This window comes from Lissotriton vulgaris, chromosome 3_1 (assembly GCF_964263255.1).
Source record: "Lissotriton vulgaris chromosome 3_1, aLisVul1.2, whole genome shotgun sequence".
Classification (NCBI taxonomy): domain Eukaryota; kingdom Metazoa; phylum Chordata; class Amphibia; order Caudata; family Salamandridae; genus Lissotriton; species Lissotriton vulgaris.
Window position 1 is genome coordinate 149,664,717 of NC_141689.1, and position 21,750 is coordinate 149,686,466.

Here is a 21,750-nt window from a genome sequence, read left to right on the forward strand (position 1 = left end):
ATGTTAATATCTAAAAACTCAATTTTTTCTTTACTGTATTTACTAGTGAACCGTAGGTTTGAGTCGCCCAGATTCAACCATGAAATAAAATCAATAAGGGTTTCTTCCGTTCCGGTCCAAATGAAAAAAATATCGTCAATGAACCGTGACCAAGAAATTAAATTTTCAAAAAAAGGCACTGCACTGTTATAGATATGTTTATTTTCGAAATTGGCCACATACAGGCATGCCAAGCTGGGAACACAGGTGGCTCCCATGCTGGTGCCCTTGATCTGTTTATAAAAGTCTTTCTTAAACAAAAAAATATTGTTTTTGAGGATGATATTAGTACATTCTATTATGAAGCTTGCATGGGTGTCAAGATCCCCGTCTCCTGTGTTTAAGAGGCCCTCTAACATTCTGATAGTGTCATCTTGAGGGATGTTGGTGTAGAGGGCCTCTATATCTAATGTCACTAACCATTGGCATTGTGGATTGAAGGGATGACCTTCGACCTTTTCTATCATGCTTGTTGTATCTTTAATGTATGATTTCTGTGAGGTAACTAAGGGTTGTAAAAATCTATCTACATATTTGCTCAATGGTTCTGTGGTGGAATTAATACAGGAAACGATGGGTCGCATTGGAGGATCCTTTAGGTCTTTGTGGACCTTGGGGAGTCCATAGAGTGCGGGGATGATTGGATTTTCATTTTTTTAAAAACTATATTCTTCTTGACAAATAATTTCGTCCTCTTTAGCTTGATCCAATAGTGTTCCCACCTTTGAGATCAAAGAGTTCCATTCTTCCTTGCTAGATTTGCAATAGTGTGCTTGATTGTTTAATAAAAGCATCATTCTGTCTTCATAATCCCTTGTGTCCATCAGGACTATGCTGCCCCCTTTGTCTCCTGGCTTTACTGTCAGTTCATGGTTATTTTCTAAGCCTTTTAATGCTTCACTTTCTGCTCTACTAAGGTTGTGAGTAACCCTATGGGGATGTTTTAGTAGGTCTGCTATGTTTTTTTCAACGACCTGTTCGAACAGATCAACTTTCTTGTGGACCATGTTAATAGACGGTGTCCAGTCTGATTTGGGTCTAAGACCAGATTTGTTGGAGGACCTATCTTTGGGTTCTTTGTCCTTAAAGAAGTCATTCAATCTGACTTTACGAAAGAAACTTTGGAGATCTCTCTCCAAGTTAAATTTGTCAATTTTGGTCGTTACGGCATATCCTAGTCCCTTTTCTAATACTGATTTTTCATCTTTGGTTAAAGTGATGCTAGAAAGGTTGATAATAGCTGCCTTTTGGACTAGTCCCATTTGGACTGACTCCGTGTCCTCATGTATGGTCTTTTCTGTTGTGGAGGTTGAGGGTAATGATTCCCCCTCCCTCTCCCCCTTCCTCTGTGTTGATTGCCTCTCTGGGGCCGGTGGTCTAAAAAAGGCAATGAACTTACGTTTGAAGATGTTTCGCCCCCGTTGTTTTCTACATTTGTTTCGTTTTCTGATTCAGTGCTGGTGTAGGATGAGTCTAAGAAAGTGACTCTTTTTTTGGGGTAGGTTCTTTTGGGATGTTGCCAATGGTTACGATTATGGTACTCCTCCCTAGGTCTATCGAAGAAGTCCTTTTGTGTGTATGGATATACTGCCTCAAGATTGTAATTAGCTACGTCCTTTCTAAATTTGTTGGATTTTTTATTTAATAGATAATCTCTGTAGCCTGAGACATCTTTTTGAATATCATCTAATTTTTTCTTAGCATCTTCTAATGCGTTACTGTCTTGCAGTATCTTTTCTAAATCCTCTATTTCTTTTTTTTCAATTATGAGAATTGCACTGGCGGTCTCTATGATTAACAACATCCAGTCTCTACTGCATCGATTTGCAATTAGAGTCCAGCTGTCAATAAATTTTGCATCGCGTATGAATATGCCTGGCTCGTTCTTCACCTGTAAGCCTTTTGGGATTAAACCCTTCTTGCAATATTCAATTAGAAATTCTGCATGCAATTCTGTTCTTATTGCCTTTTTCTTACTGTTCCAGAGCTCACGCCATTTTTCTTCATCGCTATTAGAAGATGCTATGGCTGTAAAATTTTTGGAGGTTCCATTGACAATTTTATTAAAGTCTTCCTTCGTGAATCCTTTGGTTTTAAAAGTATCCATTTTCAATTAGGAGTTCCTTCAATTATTACCCCTGATGATGAGGTGTGTTGAATTTCCTTCCCAGCTAACAAGCTGTACAATGAACGCAAAAAAGTAAGTTGGAAGGTTCCCCTGGTTCAGTGACAGGGAGGGGAGCAGATACAAAGAAAATAGAGCAACCCTGTGAGTTACCTGGTCAATTTAACTAGACCAATGAGTTCAAAGTATATGGGCAGTGTGTTGTGGGGTTAAGTTCTTATGGCTACTAGGGTTTCTATGCAGTATCTAGATCTTCTTTAGGTTGAATAGCACAGGAAGAAACTGAAAAAACTAAAATATATATAAAAGGTGCAATTTATTGGGTACCTCCCTTTCCAGGGTTACATTCTAAATTATAAAAACGTTTAAAAACCATAAAATCAATGTTTATGTAATTTTCAAATAACATCAGAAGCCAAAAAAGTCACACAATGTACAAAATCATTAAAAAGTCAAAAGACAAAAGTCGACGCGGCGTTTCGGTGGTTGCAAGAATAATTCCACCTTCTTCAGGACGTGTTTTGACTAGGTTAATAACAAAGATCTGTGAACAGAATGACATGTTTTAGATACCCTTTCCTGTACAGCAACATACAAATTCATTTATACTCTCTGTATACTCTATCTGCACTGCATAGCCCTATCCCACCCCTTTGTAAAAACAAGGCTCGTGTAGATTTTAATAAGGCCTTTGACACTAGAATTTAACGACAATTGACTTAATTTCTTAGTGCATTCCTATACCTTTAAATTGGAGACTTTGTTGTTGGCAAGACCACTCTTATATAGTAGTGTGTCCGATCAGATAAAGCAAAACCTTCTGTAAAAATTGAGAAATGGCAATTGTTTACAATCACAGGAAAGGGTATCTAAAACATGTCATTCTGTTCACAGATCTTTGTTGTTAACCTAGTCAAAACACGTCCTGAAGAAGGTGGAATTATTCTTGCAACCACCGAAACGCCGCGTCAACTTTTGTCTTTTGACTTTTTAATGATTTTGTACATTGTGTGACTTTTTTGGCTTCTGATGTTATTTGAAAATTACATAAACATTGATTTTATGGTTTTTAAACGTTTTTATAATTTAGAATGTAACCCTGGAAAGGGAGGTACCCAATAAGTTGCACCTTTTATATATATTTTAGTTTTTTCAGTTTCTTCCTGTGCTATTCAACCTAAAGAAGATCTAGATACTGCATAGAAACCCTAGTAGCCATAAGAACTTAACCCCACAACACACTGCCCATATACTTTGAACTCATTGGTCTAGTTAAATTGACCAGGTAACACACAGGGTTGCTCTATTTTCTTTGTATCTGCTCCCCTCCCTGTCACTGAACCAGGGGAACCTTCCAACTTACTTTTTTGTGACCTGACTGAAACCCAGAGGTTTCATTACTTGAGGATTACGCATGCACTACTGACATACTTGCAACGCGGCACATCCCTTCCGGACCATTCCCCCTTAGAGGACAGATTACTTATTGACCCCATTCCTGAGAAAGCAATCTCAACAATGTATTGGAAGCTCATGAATAACCTGCCAGATCCTTTGACAACTCTGAAGGCTGCTTGGACCGACGACCTGGGTAATATTGAAGATGAGGAGTGGCTGGAGGCGCTCCAAGGCCCAAGGGAGATAGCGATACGGGTACGGTTCCAACTGGTCAAGCCTAGGATATTACATCGCTCCTACTACCCTTGAGAACACTCTTACATAAGATGGGAAGGGCACCATCACCACAGTGCATTAGGGGTTGCCAGGGAGAGGGCACCTTCCTTCATATTCTGTGGGAATGCCCAAGGATTGCACAGTTTTGGCGCAGTGTAAAGGCAATAATGGCAAGAATAGTGGGAACTGACGTTCTGCTCGACGCAAAATGGTTTCTGCTTCTAATTAAGGGTGAGATAGACTGGCCCAGGTACACCAACATCTGGCTCGCGCTAGCAACAGGAGTCGCAAGGCGAAATATTGCCAAGGGATGGGGGTGCCACTCCCTCCCTCAGTCACGGAGTGGGGGAAGGACTTAGACTGGTGTCAGAGGGTGGAGGAAACAGTCTATAATAGCAAAGCGTGTGCCAAGGAATGGGAGAAGGTGTGGGCACAGTGGTGTGCATATAGGGGGACATTAGAGGGCTGTGAAAATGCAGAAGGGGCTCCGAATGACCATAGTGAAGTGATTGCCTAATTATAATTCATTTCCACAGGTGATGGACATTACCGGGTATGACGCAACGCACCCTCTTTGCATACGATGTCTCACACACTACCTGATCCCTTGTTCTTCTGAACTACAAAGTGTGAAAGTCATCATGACTCAGATCTCAGATGTGCATGCTTTTGTACAGATTAATGTATTGTCTGTGGAGCTTATTTAATAAAAAAGATTTAAAAAAAAAAAACCTTCCACCTCTGAAGTTGTTGCCAATTTATTAGTTACATGACTCGACAGTTGCAATGTCGCATTTGTAACTCGGTACATTTTTCCTTTTGGTTAGAAAATCTGCATGGCCTTGTCGCAAGGAACGAGAACAAACAAACCCACCCTTTTCCCATTCCATCATGGGTGTAAAAGAACACCAGATTCAAGGCTCGCGATATCTGTTTTAGACCTGTATTATCAACTGTTTGATATATTAATGTGCAACCTACAAATTGTTGCAAAAAAAAGATGAAATTTGATCATAATATTTTTGAAGAATGCGAAGGACTACATCCAATTACGCCACTGACCATAAACAATTATTATAGTATAACATATTGTAGTTATATGTTTATTTATGCATGTATTTGTTGGTTCTGTACTGTGTACTTTTCAATTGCATCAGACCACTGGGGGCGTTACCCAATCCCTGCTCCTCTACTAACTAGGGTTCAGCACCAGGAAAGACAAAACTGCACTTAATGGATGCCCGTTAAAATTTCCGATTTGTAGTAAAGTGTAGAACAGTTCTTTGCATGGCCCGGGATAGGAATCTGGAGGGCATCAGCAGGAGAGGGCAGGGCGTTAGAAAATGGACCTTGACAGAAGAAGGGCTGGAAATAAAAGGACCCCTATTGGTTAAAAAGAGCATATGGGGAACAGGAGATATATAGGGGTGGGGGAAGGGTGGAGTAAGGACAGGGCTTTAGGGAGTAGTAACAGTAGAGGGAACTCAAAGGTAGTAGAGAAAGTGGAGAACATGGGGCTGCTGTAGGATAGTGGGTTTCTGTTGAAGTAACCTCCCCCCACTTTTTGCCAGACTACTGATACCTTTTGACTTGATGTGCCCTTGGTTCCTGCCAATCAGGTTCCCAGGGCCTGTGTTCTTTCCCCAAAACTACCCAATTGGCATCTCTGTCTACAGGATAGCCTGGTAAATAGTGCCACAGGTGCCCAGGGCACTGTGACCAGAAAAGGCCTCTAAGGGCTGTAGCTCTTAGTGTGCCACCCTTAGAGGTCCTGTACCATCACACTGCCTTTGCAGTCTGCGTGTTTTGGTGCAGAACAAAGTGAAGAGACGACATATCACACATCCCTGTGTGCCATGCCTACAACCCACTCCCCTGGCATAGATCAGTCACCCCTTTAGCTGGGTGCACTATACCAGTGGTGAGGGTAGAGGTGCATGAGCCCTGTACCCCTACATTGTCTAAGTCCATTCTTAGACATTGTAAGAGCAGTGCTGCCATTAAGAGTATATGGTGCTGGGAGTTTGTCATTACGAACTCCACAGCACCATAATGGCTACACTGAAAAATTAGAAGTTTGGTATCATACTCCTCTGCATATTTATGCCCACATTGATGCCAGTGTGGGATTTAATGTAAAATGTGCACAGAGGGCATCTTGGAGATGCCCCCTGAAATCTAACGCACCACTAGTGTCAAAGCTGAGTGGCTACTTTCAGCTGCCACCACCAGACATGTTTATGGACCCCTGGGTCGAGAGCCTGCTGCTCTCTAAGGCCTGAAACTGCACATCCTGGGACGAGTTGCCAAGCCTCCTCCTCCAGGATGGGCAGGTTCATGAAGGGGAAGCTTCAAAGGCTTGCTGCCTTTGTGAGCTTCCCGAGGCAAATTGCTGCTTTCAGCAACTGGTCCCCACTGGTTCTGACCCCACTTCGGGCTGCAGAACGGGCGGGAAAAACAAGTGAGAAACAGAGGTGTGCCCACCTCTGCCAACTCCACCCCTCAGGTGGGGGAGGTGAGGTGAAGCACAACTCTCAGCCCACACCATTGAAAACATTTTTTTAAAATTTATTGTATCATAAATGGCACAGTCATATCATCTGTTTATACCACAACTTTGTGTATACGTATTCTTATACAGTACACAGCACTTGTCTTTCTAGTAATAACATTGCTCATATGCTGCTTCGTAAGTTCACATCATTAATACAGTAGTATCCTTGACATTAACCTATTTCCTGTTCTCCGGTCACTGTTGGCAATGTACATATACCCACCCCTGTAGGTGTTCCAGCCTCCCCAAAGTCATATCCATTTTTTCGGACATCCTCTGCGCACATATTTTCTGCCACCATGGCCATGTCCAGCTCTTTGCACCACTCCCTGAATGTGGGGGTGGTGGACGCTCCCCAATGTTGAGCAATGTTTCTTTTAGCCTTCATCATTTCCAGTGTCGCCCAAGTCTGCATTGTGGAATTAAGGTGTTTCGCTTCCCAAATATTTAGCAACCAACGTTTGGGCTCTGGAGGGACTGGGTTCCCACTTACTCTTATGACTGTGCTCATACCTAACTTCCAGTATGACATTATTGCAGGGCAGGCCCAGAGTGTACGGAAAAAGGTACCAATCGTCCCACATTGCACAGGCAGAGATGGGTGTCAGCTTTCCCTATGTTATCGAAAGTAGTTCTTGTGTAGTAAATTCTATGTAGGATCTTAAGCTGTATGAGGCGTAGTTTGGATGCAATTACTACTTCCCTGGGTGATGCTAGTGCCTCCTGCACCTTGTTCACAGTGCGCCGCCCACGCTATCTATTCCCTCACTTGCGTCGCCACTTTCACGACAGTCACTTTTGTAGAGCACCAAGTTTTATATGGTTGTCACGTAATTGAGTTTAAGCAGTGCTGCTTAATAACTGTGTATTACTGACCATGAATGTATATCATAAATAAGATGATTTGACTATCTTGTCTTAAAACTTAAAGAGTGTTCTCCTTCTTTCCTTTCAGCAATGCGATGTGCATGCATGCTTAATTGACTGTTTATTTTTACCTATTGGGACATTGTTTTTGATTGTACCCTCCTGCCAATCAGTGTCATCTAGGTCTCCTACCTCTTCCCTCTATTTGTCATGGAGCTTTTGCGTGGGGACAGGCATGTTATTAATAATATTTTGGTATGTCATGGAGATTGCTCTCTTGTCTATATGATCCGTCAATAATCTATCCTCTAAGGGCGAGGCCTCCGGTGCAATAGTGTCAGGGGGAATTGCCACCTCTACGCTGTGCTTTATTGGGGGGTATCAGAAGTGCTCCATCGGTGCCGTATTGTACTGATCTTAGAGTTGCGTAAAGGTGATCATCTTTCCCTGCACCCAAAAATCCCCCACTTTGGATATCCCTATATTGTCCCAGTGTTTGAAGCCTTTACTCTTGCCCAACCTACCTAGCTTATCCGTGACCCAGAGGAGCGTTGTTTGAGTGATGTTATTGTGCCACCCCAATTTTTTGTGCACTATGTTCCACACCTGGAGTGTGTGGTTCATCCGGGCTCTCGGGGCCCGGGTTTTGTTATAGAGTGGTTGATACAGGCTCTCCTCTCCCAACTCCATTCTATCGAGGCTGTAGACCGGGTCTATGTGGGGGACGTGGAGCCAATGGCTAATTACAGTCAATTTGGATGCCCAATAGTATGTTTCGATACTCAGGAGTGTGATGCTGCCATCGTACCATGTTCAGAACAATTTTTTCATAGCTATGAGGGGTAGTTAGTCTACGCCATCTTGAAGATGGGGGGATTCAGCCAACTGGGGACAGGCAAATGCCCCCCTCCCACTCGAGGGTGGCATAATAGGGGGTGTACCAACCCCAGGGAAGGGACCCACTGTTCCCTGCCTTTTACCTATCTGTAACGCCCCTAAATCTATTATTTAGTGGCACCCTGAACCTTGCTTCCTCAGATCCAGACAAGAAACAAGAAGAAAAGAAGAATAAGGACCGAAGAGCCGTGCAGCAGCTAACAAGATGAGGACGCCCACTGACTTTATCCTAGCCCTACCGGCCTGTCTCCCCCTCGAACCTGCTCCGGTGAAATCTCAGTGTGTCCTGCAGCCAGCAACCTCTAAAACCCCTGAGGACCTGCCTGCCTTCACTTCCAAAGACTTCTCTCCTGTGAACGCCGGATTTGTTCAACTGCAACCTTTGGCAGAAGCGGAAACCGCAAATCTGCCCTACTCTGCACCCGCCGTCCACGACCCGAGCTCAAGTGGGCAAACACCACAAGGAGGTCACCCCGGCGATCCTGAACCGAGATCCTGTGACCCCTGAACTGCCTCAAGCCTCCAGCCAAAGCCTGCAGTCTAAATACAGATGGCCCCCACTAACCGCGACCAGGAGCTGGTAAGAAGATCCGACCACAAGAGGCACCTCTGCACCCGACGCCTCAAGGTCTTGTGTGCCCAAACCAACGGTGCATAACCAACCCCTAACTTCCCAACTTACCTCTCGGAATGGTGGTCACACCCAGAAGTCCTTCATCTCCTTGCCTGCAGTGCTTTTGCAAACTGGAGGTTCTGCATTGGAAACAACAGGGCATCCAACGTCAAAACAGCACCTTGCACCCGGCCACCCTAGTGCCGCCATGGGTGTAACAATAGTGCATCACTGACCCTAGGGGGCCCCTGCATCTACCCCCAGAACCTCAACTCCCACTACCAAATACTTACCTAAAAGACGGTAACCATATTTTCCTCCATAGGATAACATTGGCTGTTTTTCTTAAAAAGTTTGTGTGTGGAGTTTTGAAACCTAAAGACATTCTTTAAAATTGTAAGATTAAATAAAAACGGTTTTACTAACCTGTTTACAGGAAATGTCCCAGTGCTGCAACCAGGCATACAGCACTAAGTAAGAAAAGTAATCCAAAAGTAACTTACCTGCTATTTTACTGACAATCCCATTGAAGTCTATGTACTGTATTTACAAGTGATTGCATTTCTCTGAAACAATACTTTAAGTAAAACCAAAGTACATTTACAACTGCAGTACAACTGTATAACATTCAGCATTTACTACTGTAAAGTATTTATTGCTAGGCTGTGCCAGGCTTGCTTGGTTCTAGAAATAAAATAACTAAAAGAATATTTTTTTACTAAAACAATTAGTCTGAAGTTCAGTCTTTGAGTGGATGAATTCATTTGCTGACTGAGTGTCTACAACAAATGCTTAACACTGTCCTCTCATACTGCCATACTGCTCGATCACACTACCACAAATAGAGAGTAAGGTTCTATCTAACTTTACCTCTGCCTACCTTTGGGGTTCCACTGGACTCTGTGCACATTATACCTCACGTTGGTATAGTATATACAGAGCCAGCTTCCTACAGCTTCAAAGGAGAAAGAGAGGATCCAAAGAGGAGTAGTAGGGTGATGAAGGGAACAAGGACTAGGCGGGGTAGGAAGTGGAAAAGTAGGTTGGGCTATTGAGCCAGCAAGATAGGGAGAAGAGGCTGAGAACCAGGGATGGGTGGAGGGTAGGGAGAGGGGATGAGATTAAACAATCGGGAATTATAAAGGGAAGGGGTGTGAGATTTACATGGGCTAAGAAAAAGTGGCAAATAAGGGGTAGGAGGTACATCCACAGGAGAATGGGAATAAGGAAGCTGTTAGTGTTAACATGTGTAGTTATTGAAATGAGGATTGTTGGGGAAAGGATTCTGGGGCGTACAGCTGGGAAGATGAGGACTGTGCTATGTGGGGCCAAGTGATATTCTGGTGGCAATTTTACACAGTAACTGATTTAATAAATATCTTACTTGCACCGGACATCATCTTTTTATTGACGACGAGCGGGAGTCACTGGAAAAGGAATGCAGACAGGTTTGGTAGTTGCGCAAGAGTTGCTAAAGGGGGTTTGAGCTCTTGACGAGATGAAAATGAACAGGACAGCAGTTTGGGTACTGGAGAAGAAATGTAGGTACCGAGGGAGAAAGAGCGAGCAAAGCTTTAGTAGAAGACAGGGGTACGTGAGGAAGAACTGAGGGAAATGTGGTGTGGGGACATTGGCAGTTACAGACATGTGTTGTGCCAAGGGAAAGCAAGATAGTACTGAAACATGGAGTCGAGCCTGTCTATAAAACCTGTGCGTGTGACGGCCTTTAAAGCGAATGGTGTGCTATGTTAAGCGGGCGCCATAGTAATTAAATTAAAAAAGCTATTTGCAATGCAACACATCTCGCATTTAAATGCGAGACCTTTGGCATTGGAAAGAAGGGGCCGCCATTGTCCCAGCTGCTTGAAAAGAGAAAGAACGTATGACGCACTTAATGTAAGCAAAGCACGTCATGCCTGCAGTAAGAGAAACTCAATAAAGAAAATAGTGCTTACAAAACTAAATATCAGGTACCCTGTAACAACCGAAGTAAAAGGGTCAGTTCTCATGGGTGGTTACAAATGAAGAAAAGGCTGTACTAAGGTGGGACTAACAAGCCTATTTACGAATCAGAAGCCAGCATTTATGAAGGACAATGACACAAGCCAATGGCAAATATGGGTAGAGAGTGGGCTGGGCTTCTATTCCATACTCCAGAACAGCAAGTCTCGCCGAGAAACACATGTGCGCTGAGTCTATGTATGTATGTATGTATTGGTATTTTTATATAGCGCTATGACTGTCACCCATCGGGTATCCTGGCGCTTCGACTTGGATGATATAAACACAGTAATTAGGCAGTTGCGTGGCTTACAGAAAAGAACTTAACGGGTTTTTGGAAACAGATACGTTTTCAAAGCCTTCTTAAAAGGAATACAATCGTCCGTGCAGCGTAAGCATATTGGTAAGGAGTTCCACAGTTTTGCCGCGGTGAATCTAAAGGATCGGCCTCCCATCCGGGTCCTAAGAATCTTAGGAACTACCACCAAACATGCTGAGGCCGAGCGGAGAGATCTAGACGGTACATACCAGGAAAACAGGTCCTGCAAGGAAGAAGGACCCTGTCCGTGAAGGGCATTATGTACCAAGCAGAGGGCTTTAAAATCAATCCTCTGGGGGATTGGGAGCCAATGGAGATCCCTAAGTGCTTTTGTGGAAGAGTCAAGGCGACGGCGCGAGAGGGCCAGTTTGGCAGCGAGGTTTTGAACACGTTGCAATTTTCCCACCAGGGTCTTAGGTGTCCCCAGAAGTAGTGAGTTACAGTAGTCAAGCCTACTTAAGATGATACTTCTCACTACTTCTGGCCTGGTTTGTACCGGCAGCATAGGTTATATTTTTCGCAACATTCGCAGTAGTGTCATGCAGGTAGCCACTGTTTTGTTTACTGACACATCTAACTGCAAACTGGGGTCGAACATCACCCCCAAGTTACGGACTGATTCGGCCGGTAGACAGGTGTCCTGAAAGGATGGAGGCCAAAAATTCAGTGGCAATGGCCTGGGGGTACGGTCCATTGAACAATGTAGTACCTCCGTTTTTGAACCGTTAAATTGTAAAGAATTGAGGCTCAACCATTCCGCCATAGTGGACATACACTGATGGAAAGTCTCCTGTGACACGGCCTCCTTGCCCTCGAAGGAGAAGACAATTTGGGTCTCATCAGCATAGTTGGTGACTGCTATGCCAAAAGATTTTATCAACTGGATCAGGGGACGGAGGTAGAGATTAAACAGGATCGGACTGATGGCTGATCCCTGGGGCACTCCCGGCCCTACCCTTCTGGTGTTGAATTTAAAGAGAGGCAGGGCCACCATTTGCTGTCTGTTGTCAAGATAGGACACCAGCCAATCAAGAGCCAGTCCGGACACCCCTATTTCCTCCATTCTCCCAATCAGGATCGTATGGCTGACCGTGTCGAACGCGGCCGACATGTCGAGCAATACTAAAAAAGCAGCTCGACCTTGGTCGGTGCGCGTCCGAAGGTCATCTAGCACTGTCACCAATGCAGACTCCGTCCCATGGGCAGGTCTAAAGCCAAACTGGGCCACGTCCAAGCAAGCGTTGGTCTCCATGAAACTGGAAAGATGTTTAGTCACCAGTTTCTCCAAGATTTTAATTGGGAATGGGAGCAACAAGATGGGTCTGTAGTTTGCTGGACAAGTGGGATCCAAAGTGTCCTTTTTCAGGAGTGGGGATACCACCGCCAGCTTCCAACATTCCGGAACCCGTGCAGACTCGAGGGACTGACAGCAGATAGAGAAGAGATGGGGGAAGAGCTCTTCCCGGAATAGTTTCTAAAATTTAGGTGGAAGGGGGTCAAGAGGCGAGCCCGAGGATACCCCGTCTGCCTGTGCACAGAAATCTACAAAGGACGGCGAGGGAAAGCTGTTCAATTGCGCTGAGCTGGCGTCTTTCACAGAAGCGGCCGTAGAAGTAGAATGGCCCAAGGTGTGAGAGATAGAACCTGGCAGTGTAGCAAGGTTATTCAAGATCGTTGTAATCTTGTCCTCAAAGGCCGAGGCCGAGTCACATAGAGTTTGGGAGGCAGGAGTGTTCTTAACAGTACAAGAAGGAGATGCCAGATCTTTGACGATCTTAAATGAGGCCTGGGACTTATTCTCCGCTGACAGAAGTGATTCCTCTAAGAAGCTAGCCTTGGCCTGTTTAATCTGGGCTTTGTAGGTTGCCAGTGCCTGTTTAATAAGAGCTCTATCAGACTCGAGGTATTGCTTTCTCCAATTCCGCTCAGCCCGCTTACACCGGAGCTTGAGCTGGTGGAGTTCTTCTGAGAACCACAGCATTGCGAGTTTTGTCCTAACTCTGGTTTTTCGCAACGGGGCGAATGATTCCAATGACATTAGGATTCGCTGACTAAGAGTCTCATAGCTTGCGTCCACATTGTCACCCAAAATAAATCCATCTGAGAGCAGAATGGGGAGAGAGGATTGTTTAAGGAGCTTAGACCATTGTCTGCCCACCTTAGTGGCTCCTAAGCTTCATTTCTTCGTAGATGGGGTGGGGGATTGAAGATGAAAGTGGACGAGTGCATGATCCGTGCAGCACTGAGGAAGAGTGTTTATTATGGTCACTTGGTCAGCATCGGCAAAAATAAGGTCGAGTGCATGACCTTTTATGTGTGTCTGGGAGAGTACTAACTGCTGTAGCTGAATATTACAGTTAGCTTGGACCAGCTCTTTAAAGGCTGAATCGGTCGGGCCATCTGGCCATAGGTTGAAATCTCCCAACACTATTAACCTTGTGTGCGTTTTAGAAAGGTCATAGATAATATCAATGAGCTCCGTTATGGCGGATAGGGCGCTCGCCGGGGGTCTATAGCACAGTAAGCCTGAGTAAAGTGCGCCTCCCTGACCATTAATAGAGAATCCTATAAGTTCACAGCCTGGGATTGTCTTAATATCAAGCTGGGAGAGATCCATTGTCTCTCTAAAGATCATCCCCACTCCTCCTCCTCTGGACCCTACCCGGGGATTATGTCTGATCTTATATCCAGGAGGGCATGCTAGTCCCAGCTCCACCGTGCTATTAGCATTAGTCCAGGTCTCTGTCATGAAGAGTACGTCTAACTCATGAAACTCAATGAGTAGCGTAATTTCTTCTGCATGTTTACCAAGAGATCTTACATTTAGTAATCCGCAGGACAGTGAATCTGGCCGTCTGCTGATGGTAGAAGACTGGTGGCTGGGAGCGTTGCCTGTGTTGAGTCTTAGAAGATCGTCGCGAGAGTAAGTGGGAGCAAATCGGCATAAAGAGGCAGCACCTCCGGCGTCCGGCGCGACCTGTGCGTGAACGGGCGCAAACGGGCTTACCTCTGGCGCACCTCCGGCGAGCACCCGCTGCACGCCATCGCTGCGCGCTGACTTCCTGTCCATCTAAAATAACCGTATACGTGGGAGGAGTGTAAGGGAAGCAACTTTCCCCCCAACAAAGATGGCGCCCGTAAATCGGCAGCCCCAGATGCCCTCTCCCAAGATGGCGTCCTAAAACGCCGCGAGGCTACGAATGTCGGTGCCTAGCTGCCCTGAGTCCTGCAAAATGCAGGGTGAGCCCAGTGATTAAGGTGCGAGTAAGAACTAGTGCTCTAATGTTGCCCCAGATAGTCCAGTGGATAGCAGCAAGCGCAAGTATGTAGCGCGAACAATGAAAAAGTATTGCAGATACACGGCGCTATTAAATGAAATACAGCGCTATTAATGATAAAGGAAAATGTAAAGATTTTAAAATAGTAAGCAACAACCAGCGCGCTGTGGTAAGCAATTCTACCTGTCAGCGGCCGAGTCCTGAAGTTTAAATAGGCTCCTACGAGCTCTTCCAGATGTGGGAGGAGTGTAAGGGAAGCAACTACTCCCCCAACAAAGATGGCGCCCGTAAATCGGCAGCCCCAGACGCCCTCTCCCAAGATGGCGGCCTAAAACGCCGCAAGGCTACAAATGTCGGTGCTTAGCTGCCCTGAGTCCTGCAAAATGCAGGGTGAGCCCAGTGATTAAGGTGCGAGTAAGAACTAGTGCTCTAATGTTGCCCCAGATAGTCCAGTGGATAGCAGCAAGCGCAAGTATGCAGCACGAACAATTAAAAAGTATCGCAGATACACGGCGCCATCAATTGATATACGGCGCTAATATTGATAAAGGAAAATTTTACTATTTTAAAATAGTAAGCAACAACCAGCGCGCTGCGGTAAGCAAGTCTAGGCTCGACCTAAAAAGAAAAAAGGACAATTTTGTATCATCTTCTCACTATCAGTGTTTATTTTGATCATGAAGTTTATATCTAAAGGCTGGGTAAACTGTTTTTTCTTTACCCTCAGCGGCACTTTTTGTGGTGGCTCTTTATAAAGGCTTCATGAGATGCTTGATGCAATGGAAGAAGAGCTGCATTATAGGTTTGTTACTGTTTTGTAAGTAAATCCATAAGAATTTGTACATATTTATACCTATTTTCTGGTTTTAAACTGTAAATGACAGCCATGCAGCGCAACAGTAGGTCTTTGGATTGCACCTAAAAATGAATTGTGTTGCAAATAATATCTGTACAGTTATTTTACAATTCAATTGAGCTCAGCATAAATGGATCTGCCAGGCAGTTACCTGATGGGCCCATGGATATCAGTCACAGGGTGCAAAGGTAGCACAACCATCTTTTCAGTAGCATTGATGGTGGACTCCTTCAGGATAATGAAGGATGGAATGACAGGTTCTGAGAATAAAAAAAACAAGGAAGAATCAACAGTCACCACAATGTAACAAAAGCATAAACCAGAAGACATTGGCTGAGCAACCAGGCCTTATCATCTTTATCTTTGGAAGTGTCACAGCTTCCCCAGAGGGACACAATACAAGGAGCAGCAAAATCATTAGAACTTAAAAAAAAAATAATCGCAGATGCAATCAATACAGTAGCAGGTAATTCAAGGGGCGTGGCTAGCATTGGTGCAGCCGGTGCAATGAACCGGGGCCCAGAAGTGGGAGGGGGCACAACTACAGCAGCCCCTTAAGTCCTGAGAGGACACCTAAATAACCATACTGGACTTCCAAAGGTGAACGAGCATTAAAGATGGCTTTACATTTTGTTTTTAGCGTGTCACATTTGATGTGTGTTCAAAGACAGCAGTCAAATGTCAGTCATGTCTTCGAACAAATTGCTGCTTATTCTGTTACTATGGAGACTCGTGTTTATTTTTCTTTCGCGTACTCAAAAGTGTGAGGATTTTGTAAAGTGAACTGTGAACATCTTGCTGGTCTGAGAGGAAGGGCTTTAGGATGTCGATTTCTTCTAACACACAACAAAATGTAAAGACCTATAAATGAACAGTACAAATATTTCAAAATATATAAACAAGAAAGCACAAAAAAGCACTTTTTTCTAATACTAAAGTGTAATGGAAACAAAGACTTGTAATATTATAAAAAGAATTCGAAACACTTTACTTGGGGATACACAAATGACAAATATTTGCTGAAAGCCAATTTCCACTTTTTGTGCGCTGTACGATTTTAGTGGTCCTTACAATGGGAAATGTGCTGTCTGTGTAAATGATAGTGGTCTACCACACCATACTTTAGTAATATATTTGTGAGAGTGTGTTCCTAAAATACATCACCATCTACATTCAACACCAATACCACTGTACTGCTGAATGGGCGTGACTCATCTGTGACCCTTGTTCTTTGTGGGATGCTTGGATTGAGGGTCTGGCCTACAGGGTAATCAAGCAGTGCCCAAAGAGTTGGTCTGACAAGTAGGTGTGTGGGATGGTTTTTGGCTGTATGCAGACCTGTTTTATGGTCAGTTGGGCTTGATTTTATTGTGGAGTTCCCTAATTTTAAACACTGCCTGCTGCAGGCTCAAATCAATGCACTCTTCCATACCTTGCTAAACACTTATTCAGCGTACAAGTTCACAGCCACCTTAATTTAGAAATATGGCCCTCTTAATTCACAAAGGGTGGTGCCAGTTTAATAGTCATGCCTGGGCCTATTTCAGTCCCAGTTTGACCCTCCATGGATTTTTCAGAATCCCTATGAGTTCAGTGGCAGCACCATTCTGAAAATTGTTCCTGCAGCTCTGCCTGCTAGGGCCACAGGAGCCCTTACAGCACTGGAAGCTTGCTATTAGCTCAGTCCGATCCCCTCAGCTGCAGGGGACGAACTCCAAGCAGCATAGTCAAACATAAAGATGAAATCATTTTTTCTTCTTTCACTAAATAAAATAAAAATGCACAGATGTGCTCTCATATGAAGGGACTGGACAGTCCCGGCTCTCCACTGATATTTGACCAATTCACACCCCTGGAGTTATCAGAAACAATCGAAGTTCTGAACTCGATCCGAACAGGAGCCCCCAATGATCCATGCCCTGTCCGGGTTATTATACAAATTCCAGAGGTGATTGGAATGGCATTGACGCCCCTGTTGAATGCCGTTTTGCCCTCTGGTATATTTCCCAAAATTCTAAAGAATGCCTCTTTTCTTCCTTCGTTGAAGAAGCAGACTCTGGACCCTAAAGATCCCAACAACTGCAGGGCAATCTCACAGCTCCCTTTCCATGCTAACATCTTGGTAAAGGCAATAAACATCCAACTCAGTGCATTTCTTCAGCTTAACAACTCTCTAGACTCATTGCAATATGGGTTCAGAGCACACCATAGCACTGAGCTGGCTTTGTTGAAATCCACGGAGGAGATTAGAGAGGCCGCAGACAGGGGAGGCAATGCCATATTGATTCTGTTGGACCTGTCAGCGACCTATGACACGGTCCATCACAAAGTATTGGTGGACCGGATTTCTGATGTCGGAATTAAAGGTCAAGCTTGGAAACTCTTACAATCCTTCCTATCTGATAGGTCGCAAACCGTGGATTTTGATGGTAATGCGTCCTAACCTTGTTCACTCCCTTGTGGGGTGCCACAGGGCTCATCACTCAGCCCAACGCTCTTTAATATATATGTGGCACAACTGCCAGGAATTATAAGGTCCTTTGGCTTCCAGCTCACCTCCTACGCTGGCGACACGCAAATAGTGTTGTTATTGCCTGAGGGAGGTGAAAAGGAAACAGGGGGACGTTTCCATGACTGTATGAGTGCAATCTCAGGCTGGATGTCTTCTAATTGTTTTTAAGTTAACTCCAGCAAGACCGAGGTCATAAAATTTGGGAACCATCCTCATGTGTGGACACCTGAATGGTGGCCGGAGGACCTTGGTTCTTGTCCCATACCCGCAAGGAAAGCCAAAAACCTTGGGGTATTGGTGGACAATAAACTTACCATGGATGATCAATTAAGCATGGTGATCTCAGCCTGTTTTATGGTTCTTAGTATCATAAGAAAAATTAAGCTTTTTTTGACCGAGAGCAGTCTCATGACAGTAGTCACAGCCAATATAATGTTGTGCTTGGACTTCTGCAATGGCCTACATATTAATGTCCAAAAGCACCATAATAATAGACTTCAATTTGACCAAAACGTAGCAGCCAGATTGCTGTCTGGAATGCTGAAATTTGTTTCCGTGAAAGAAGAACTTAAGAAATTGCACTGGCTCCTGGTAAAACAAAGAACTCGCTTTAAGCATTATGCACCGTTTTTAAGGCCATCAATGGAGCTGGTTCTGAGTTCCTTCAGCTTAAATTCAAATGGTATGTTCCTGGAAGAATGTTACGGTCTACTGGAGCCAAACAAGTGCAAGTCCCCACATTTAAAAAATTCAATTGGGGAGTCAGGAGTTTCATTCTCTGTGCCTCTAGAGCTTGGAACGAGCTCCCTTTTCATTTTAGGAATGCCCTGGATCTCCTCTCCTTTCGGAAGGGATTGAAGACATGGCTCTTCTCTCAGTGGTATACACTCAATTTCCCCGGTAGCCATTACTTAGCGCCAGGACACCCCAAGGTAACTGTGTGTTCCACAAGTGCAATTAACATAACATAACATACATAACCGAGGCACCTGAAGGGGCGTGGCCTGGCTACCGACCAAGATGGCTGTGTTACCCTGGAGCTCCGTCGATCCACCCCACATCCTGGCTACTAAGCATGCAAATTGCCAACGATCCTGCCCTCGGAGCCTTTGTGATGAGGACGGCTTGGCCAACCGAACACGCTCTTTCCGGTTTAGTAGGTCACCCGGGATCTGGAGATATGTCGAATGCCAATTGCTCTGGCTGCGGCATGGTTGGTAATAGCAGAAAGAGAGGGGCCCCTTCTAAACCAAAGGGATTAGAGCACTTGCAAAGTGAAATAAGGAAAATATCCCTTAAGTAATGTATTGATCAAAGAACCATCATTTGTGAAATTAATCACTCAGATATACTTTCATGCCCATTCAACATACTGACTCCTTACTAGATTCAGCCACATATAAAAAGGAAAAAAACTCAACTATTGTAAGTCAAATGACATATATTTATTCTGCCTAATATACAAATTTAAAACCACAGAGATATCCTATCCGCTATTACAAATTTATAAAATCACAGAAGCCAATAATTCATCACAAAACACAGTATGCATAAAAATGTAAAAAGAGTGAAAACTCAGAAGTTAGACCAAACAGCTTGGTCTTAGCTGTTTGCACATCCGTTACAGTATCATCACCAAGACGTGGGCTTAAGCGCTCTATAATTTGCTTTTTGCACACCACTGTCCCCAAACCGGATTGTGCATAGAAATATAGCGTCAACGCGTTTCGATGGAGAAATATTTTATGGATCCATCTTTTTCAAGACTCTGATAATATACACTCTGTATCTTGTAACATGTTTTCATGCAGAGACCTATATCTAGATAAGAACGGAGGGGGGAGGGGTTTATAAATCCTCCCTTGTTGATAGTTCTCGAAGTTAAAATATCCCAGCTTGGGCGTAGCCTATCCAAAGCTTATTATTTGCAGTGGGTGTAGATCACAATAGATCGTTTATTTGTATTATTATTTTCTTCATACTATCTATTCCTGCTTTTCAACCTTTTATGAGGTTTTAAAGCAGGAGACTTTTAAGTTCGATGTGAATCTTCCCCCTAGTTCGGGGTACTATACACCCTGTGAGAACTGTTGTCCGTTTAGCCTGGTTGATAGACACAGTCCATTTATTTCCTTGAGGGAACCGTGGGAGAAAGCAGATGGCGTGTGGTCTTGCTTCTTAGTAACATCCGAGCATGGTCGGTAGCGCCGGATCGCCATGCATACTGGGAGCGTTGCCGAATGCTGTGAGTAGCTTGAGACTGGAGCAGAGTGCAGCGGACCTGCGGGCACCTCCTCACCCCCCGCGTGACATCGCGTAGCCTAAAGGTCCCGGACAAGACTAGCAGCATTGTGGAGCTGGGGTTGTGTTGCGGTTGGGAGAGCCGGCCCACTACGCATGTGCGGGGTGCCACCACTTGCTGTAAACCGATTAATTCCTAATTCTGTAAACCGATTAATTCCTAATTCTAATTGTGGAGTCCAAGGGCTACTAACAAGACTAGAGGCATCATGCTGCCCGGGCGTGTCCTTGGTAGTGGCGGCTTCCACTGACTGTGCCTGAGATTGCGAGGGCCCGAGCGGGGTAAGAGTGAACTGCCCGCAGGGCATCCGCATCCCTTTTCACTACAGCCATAACCTGCAAGTGTTCCCCCGGTGGCCCTGCGGTGACAGGGGCTGCGGGTTGGCTTGTGGGCCTCTCTTCCAGCCGGACAACACTGTGGCCTAGGTGAGGGTGAACTGTGGACCGCTGCGGTCGGTCTTTGTGTGCTGGGGAGGCCAGTAAGAGCTGCTTCATTGCCTGATTGAAACGATCCTGGCTACAGTTATATTGGCCCAGAGTTGTGTACCGGTGCCTGGTGCAAACATTTGTGGCATTTCTTGGGAACTTTACTACCCCTGTGCATCTTGCAGAATGGACCATTTTGTGGAATTGTTGCTCAAATATTTGTTTGGTAAGGAGGCATTCACCCCTATGTTCCTTATTGAGAGGGCACACCGCTCTCTGGGTCTCCGTCCGACTCCCGGTGCTCCTCCCAGACCTATCATCGCTAGAATGTTGAACTATCGAGATTGCAACACTGTGTTAAGACTCTTGCGCGAGATGGGACAGTATCAATTTTCCCTAATTGTACTGCAATGGTACAAGAAGTCTGAAGGAAGTACGTTGGAGAAAAGGCCACGTTGCGAAACATGGGACTCAGGTACGACATGTTATATCCTGCCAGGCTAATAGTAGACGTGGATGGAAAGACACAAGTGTTTGATACACCAACTGCTGTCCCAAGAATTTTGCCGTGACTTTAAAAGAGTGGAGGGGCTCTCAAGGGGGGCGGTTGGCTTGCTCCTCTCCACCGCAGAGTGGTTCGACGGCCAGTGTGGAACTGTTTACTTCGAAATGAGTCGAGTAAAGTCGTATTGATCTGGTGGGTTGTCAAACTAAAGTCGGCTACATGAATAAGAGCACATAGCTTTCAGATTTGTCCAGTGTTATAGAATTCGTAAGCCCGGTGGATTGGCGAGACGTTGCCTCCCCTCCCCCCCCTGGTGTGTAACTCCCTAGATTGGTTCATTATTGGATTGCACATGTGTGACCGTTTTTTTTTGCAGAGTTGGGAGTATAATGTTGCAGGTACTTATTTGGTTAGGGGTTACGTCCTTGCATTGGGGTTAGAAGGGATGGGTGGGGGAGGGGAAAGCGGTTTGTTTTTTGCAAATTCAATTTATTGCAATGTTTATCATTTTATTTGTTCATATGGTGTGAAACTGTTTACAATGCTTTCGTACACATTTGGATAGACACTTTCCCTAATGGCGCGTGAGTGGTTATCCATGCACACTGACCTGACACTTATTAATTGGAACGTGCGAGGATTAAATAACGTCAAAAATGGTAGACAAGTACTGACCTATTTACAGCAACATCAGGCAGGAGTAGTATTCCTCCAGGAAACACACTTGTCCAAAACTGCGACAACATGGTTTGCTACAGCTTGGGGTCCCCACAGACACTTTGC

The 21,750-nt window shown here is 44.7% G+C and overlaps 1 protein-coding gene across 1 annotated transcript in view; it reads right to left on the bottom strand.

The window, feature by feature from the left end:
* The window catches only part of LOC147726126 (uncharacterized), a 689,775-nt gene that overhangs the window by 24,719 nt on the left and 643,306 nt on the right, over positions 1-21,750 (bottom strand). Inside the window, exon 10 of the mRNA XM_086960228.1 lies at positions 15,375-15,483. Within this exon, the coding sequence (XP_086816354.1) occupies positions 15,375-15,483 (109 nt within the window). The remainder of the gene's footprint in view (positions 1-15,374; positions 15,484-21,750) is intronic.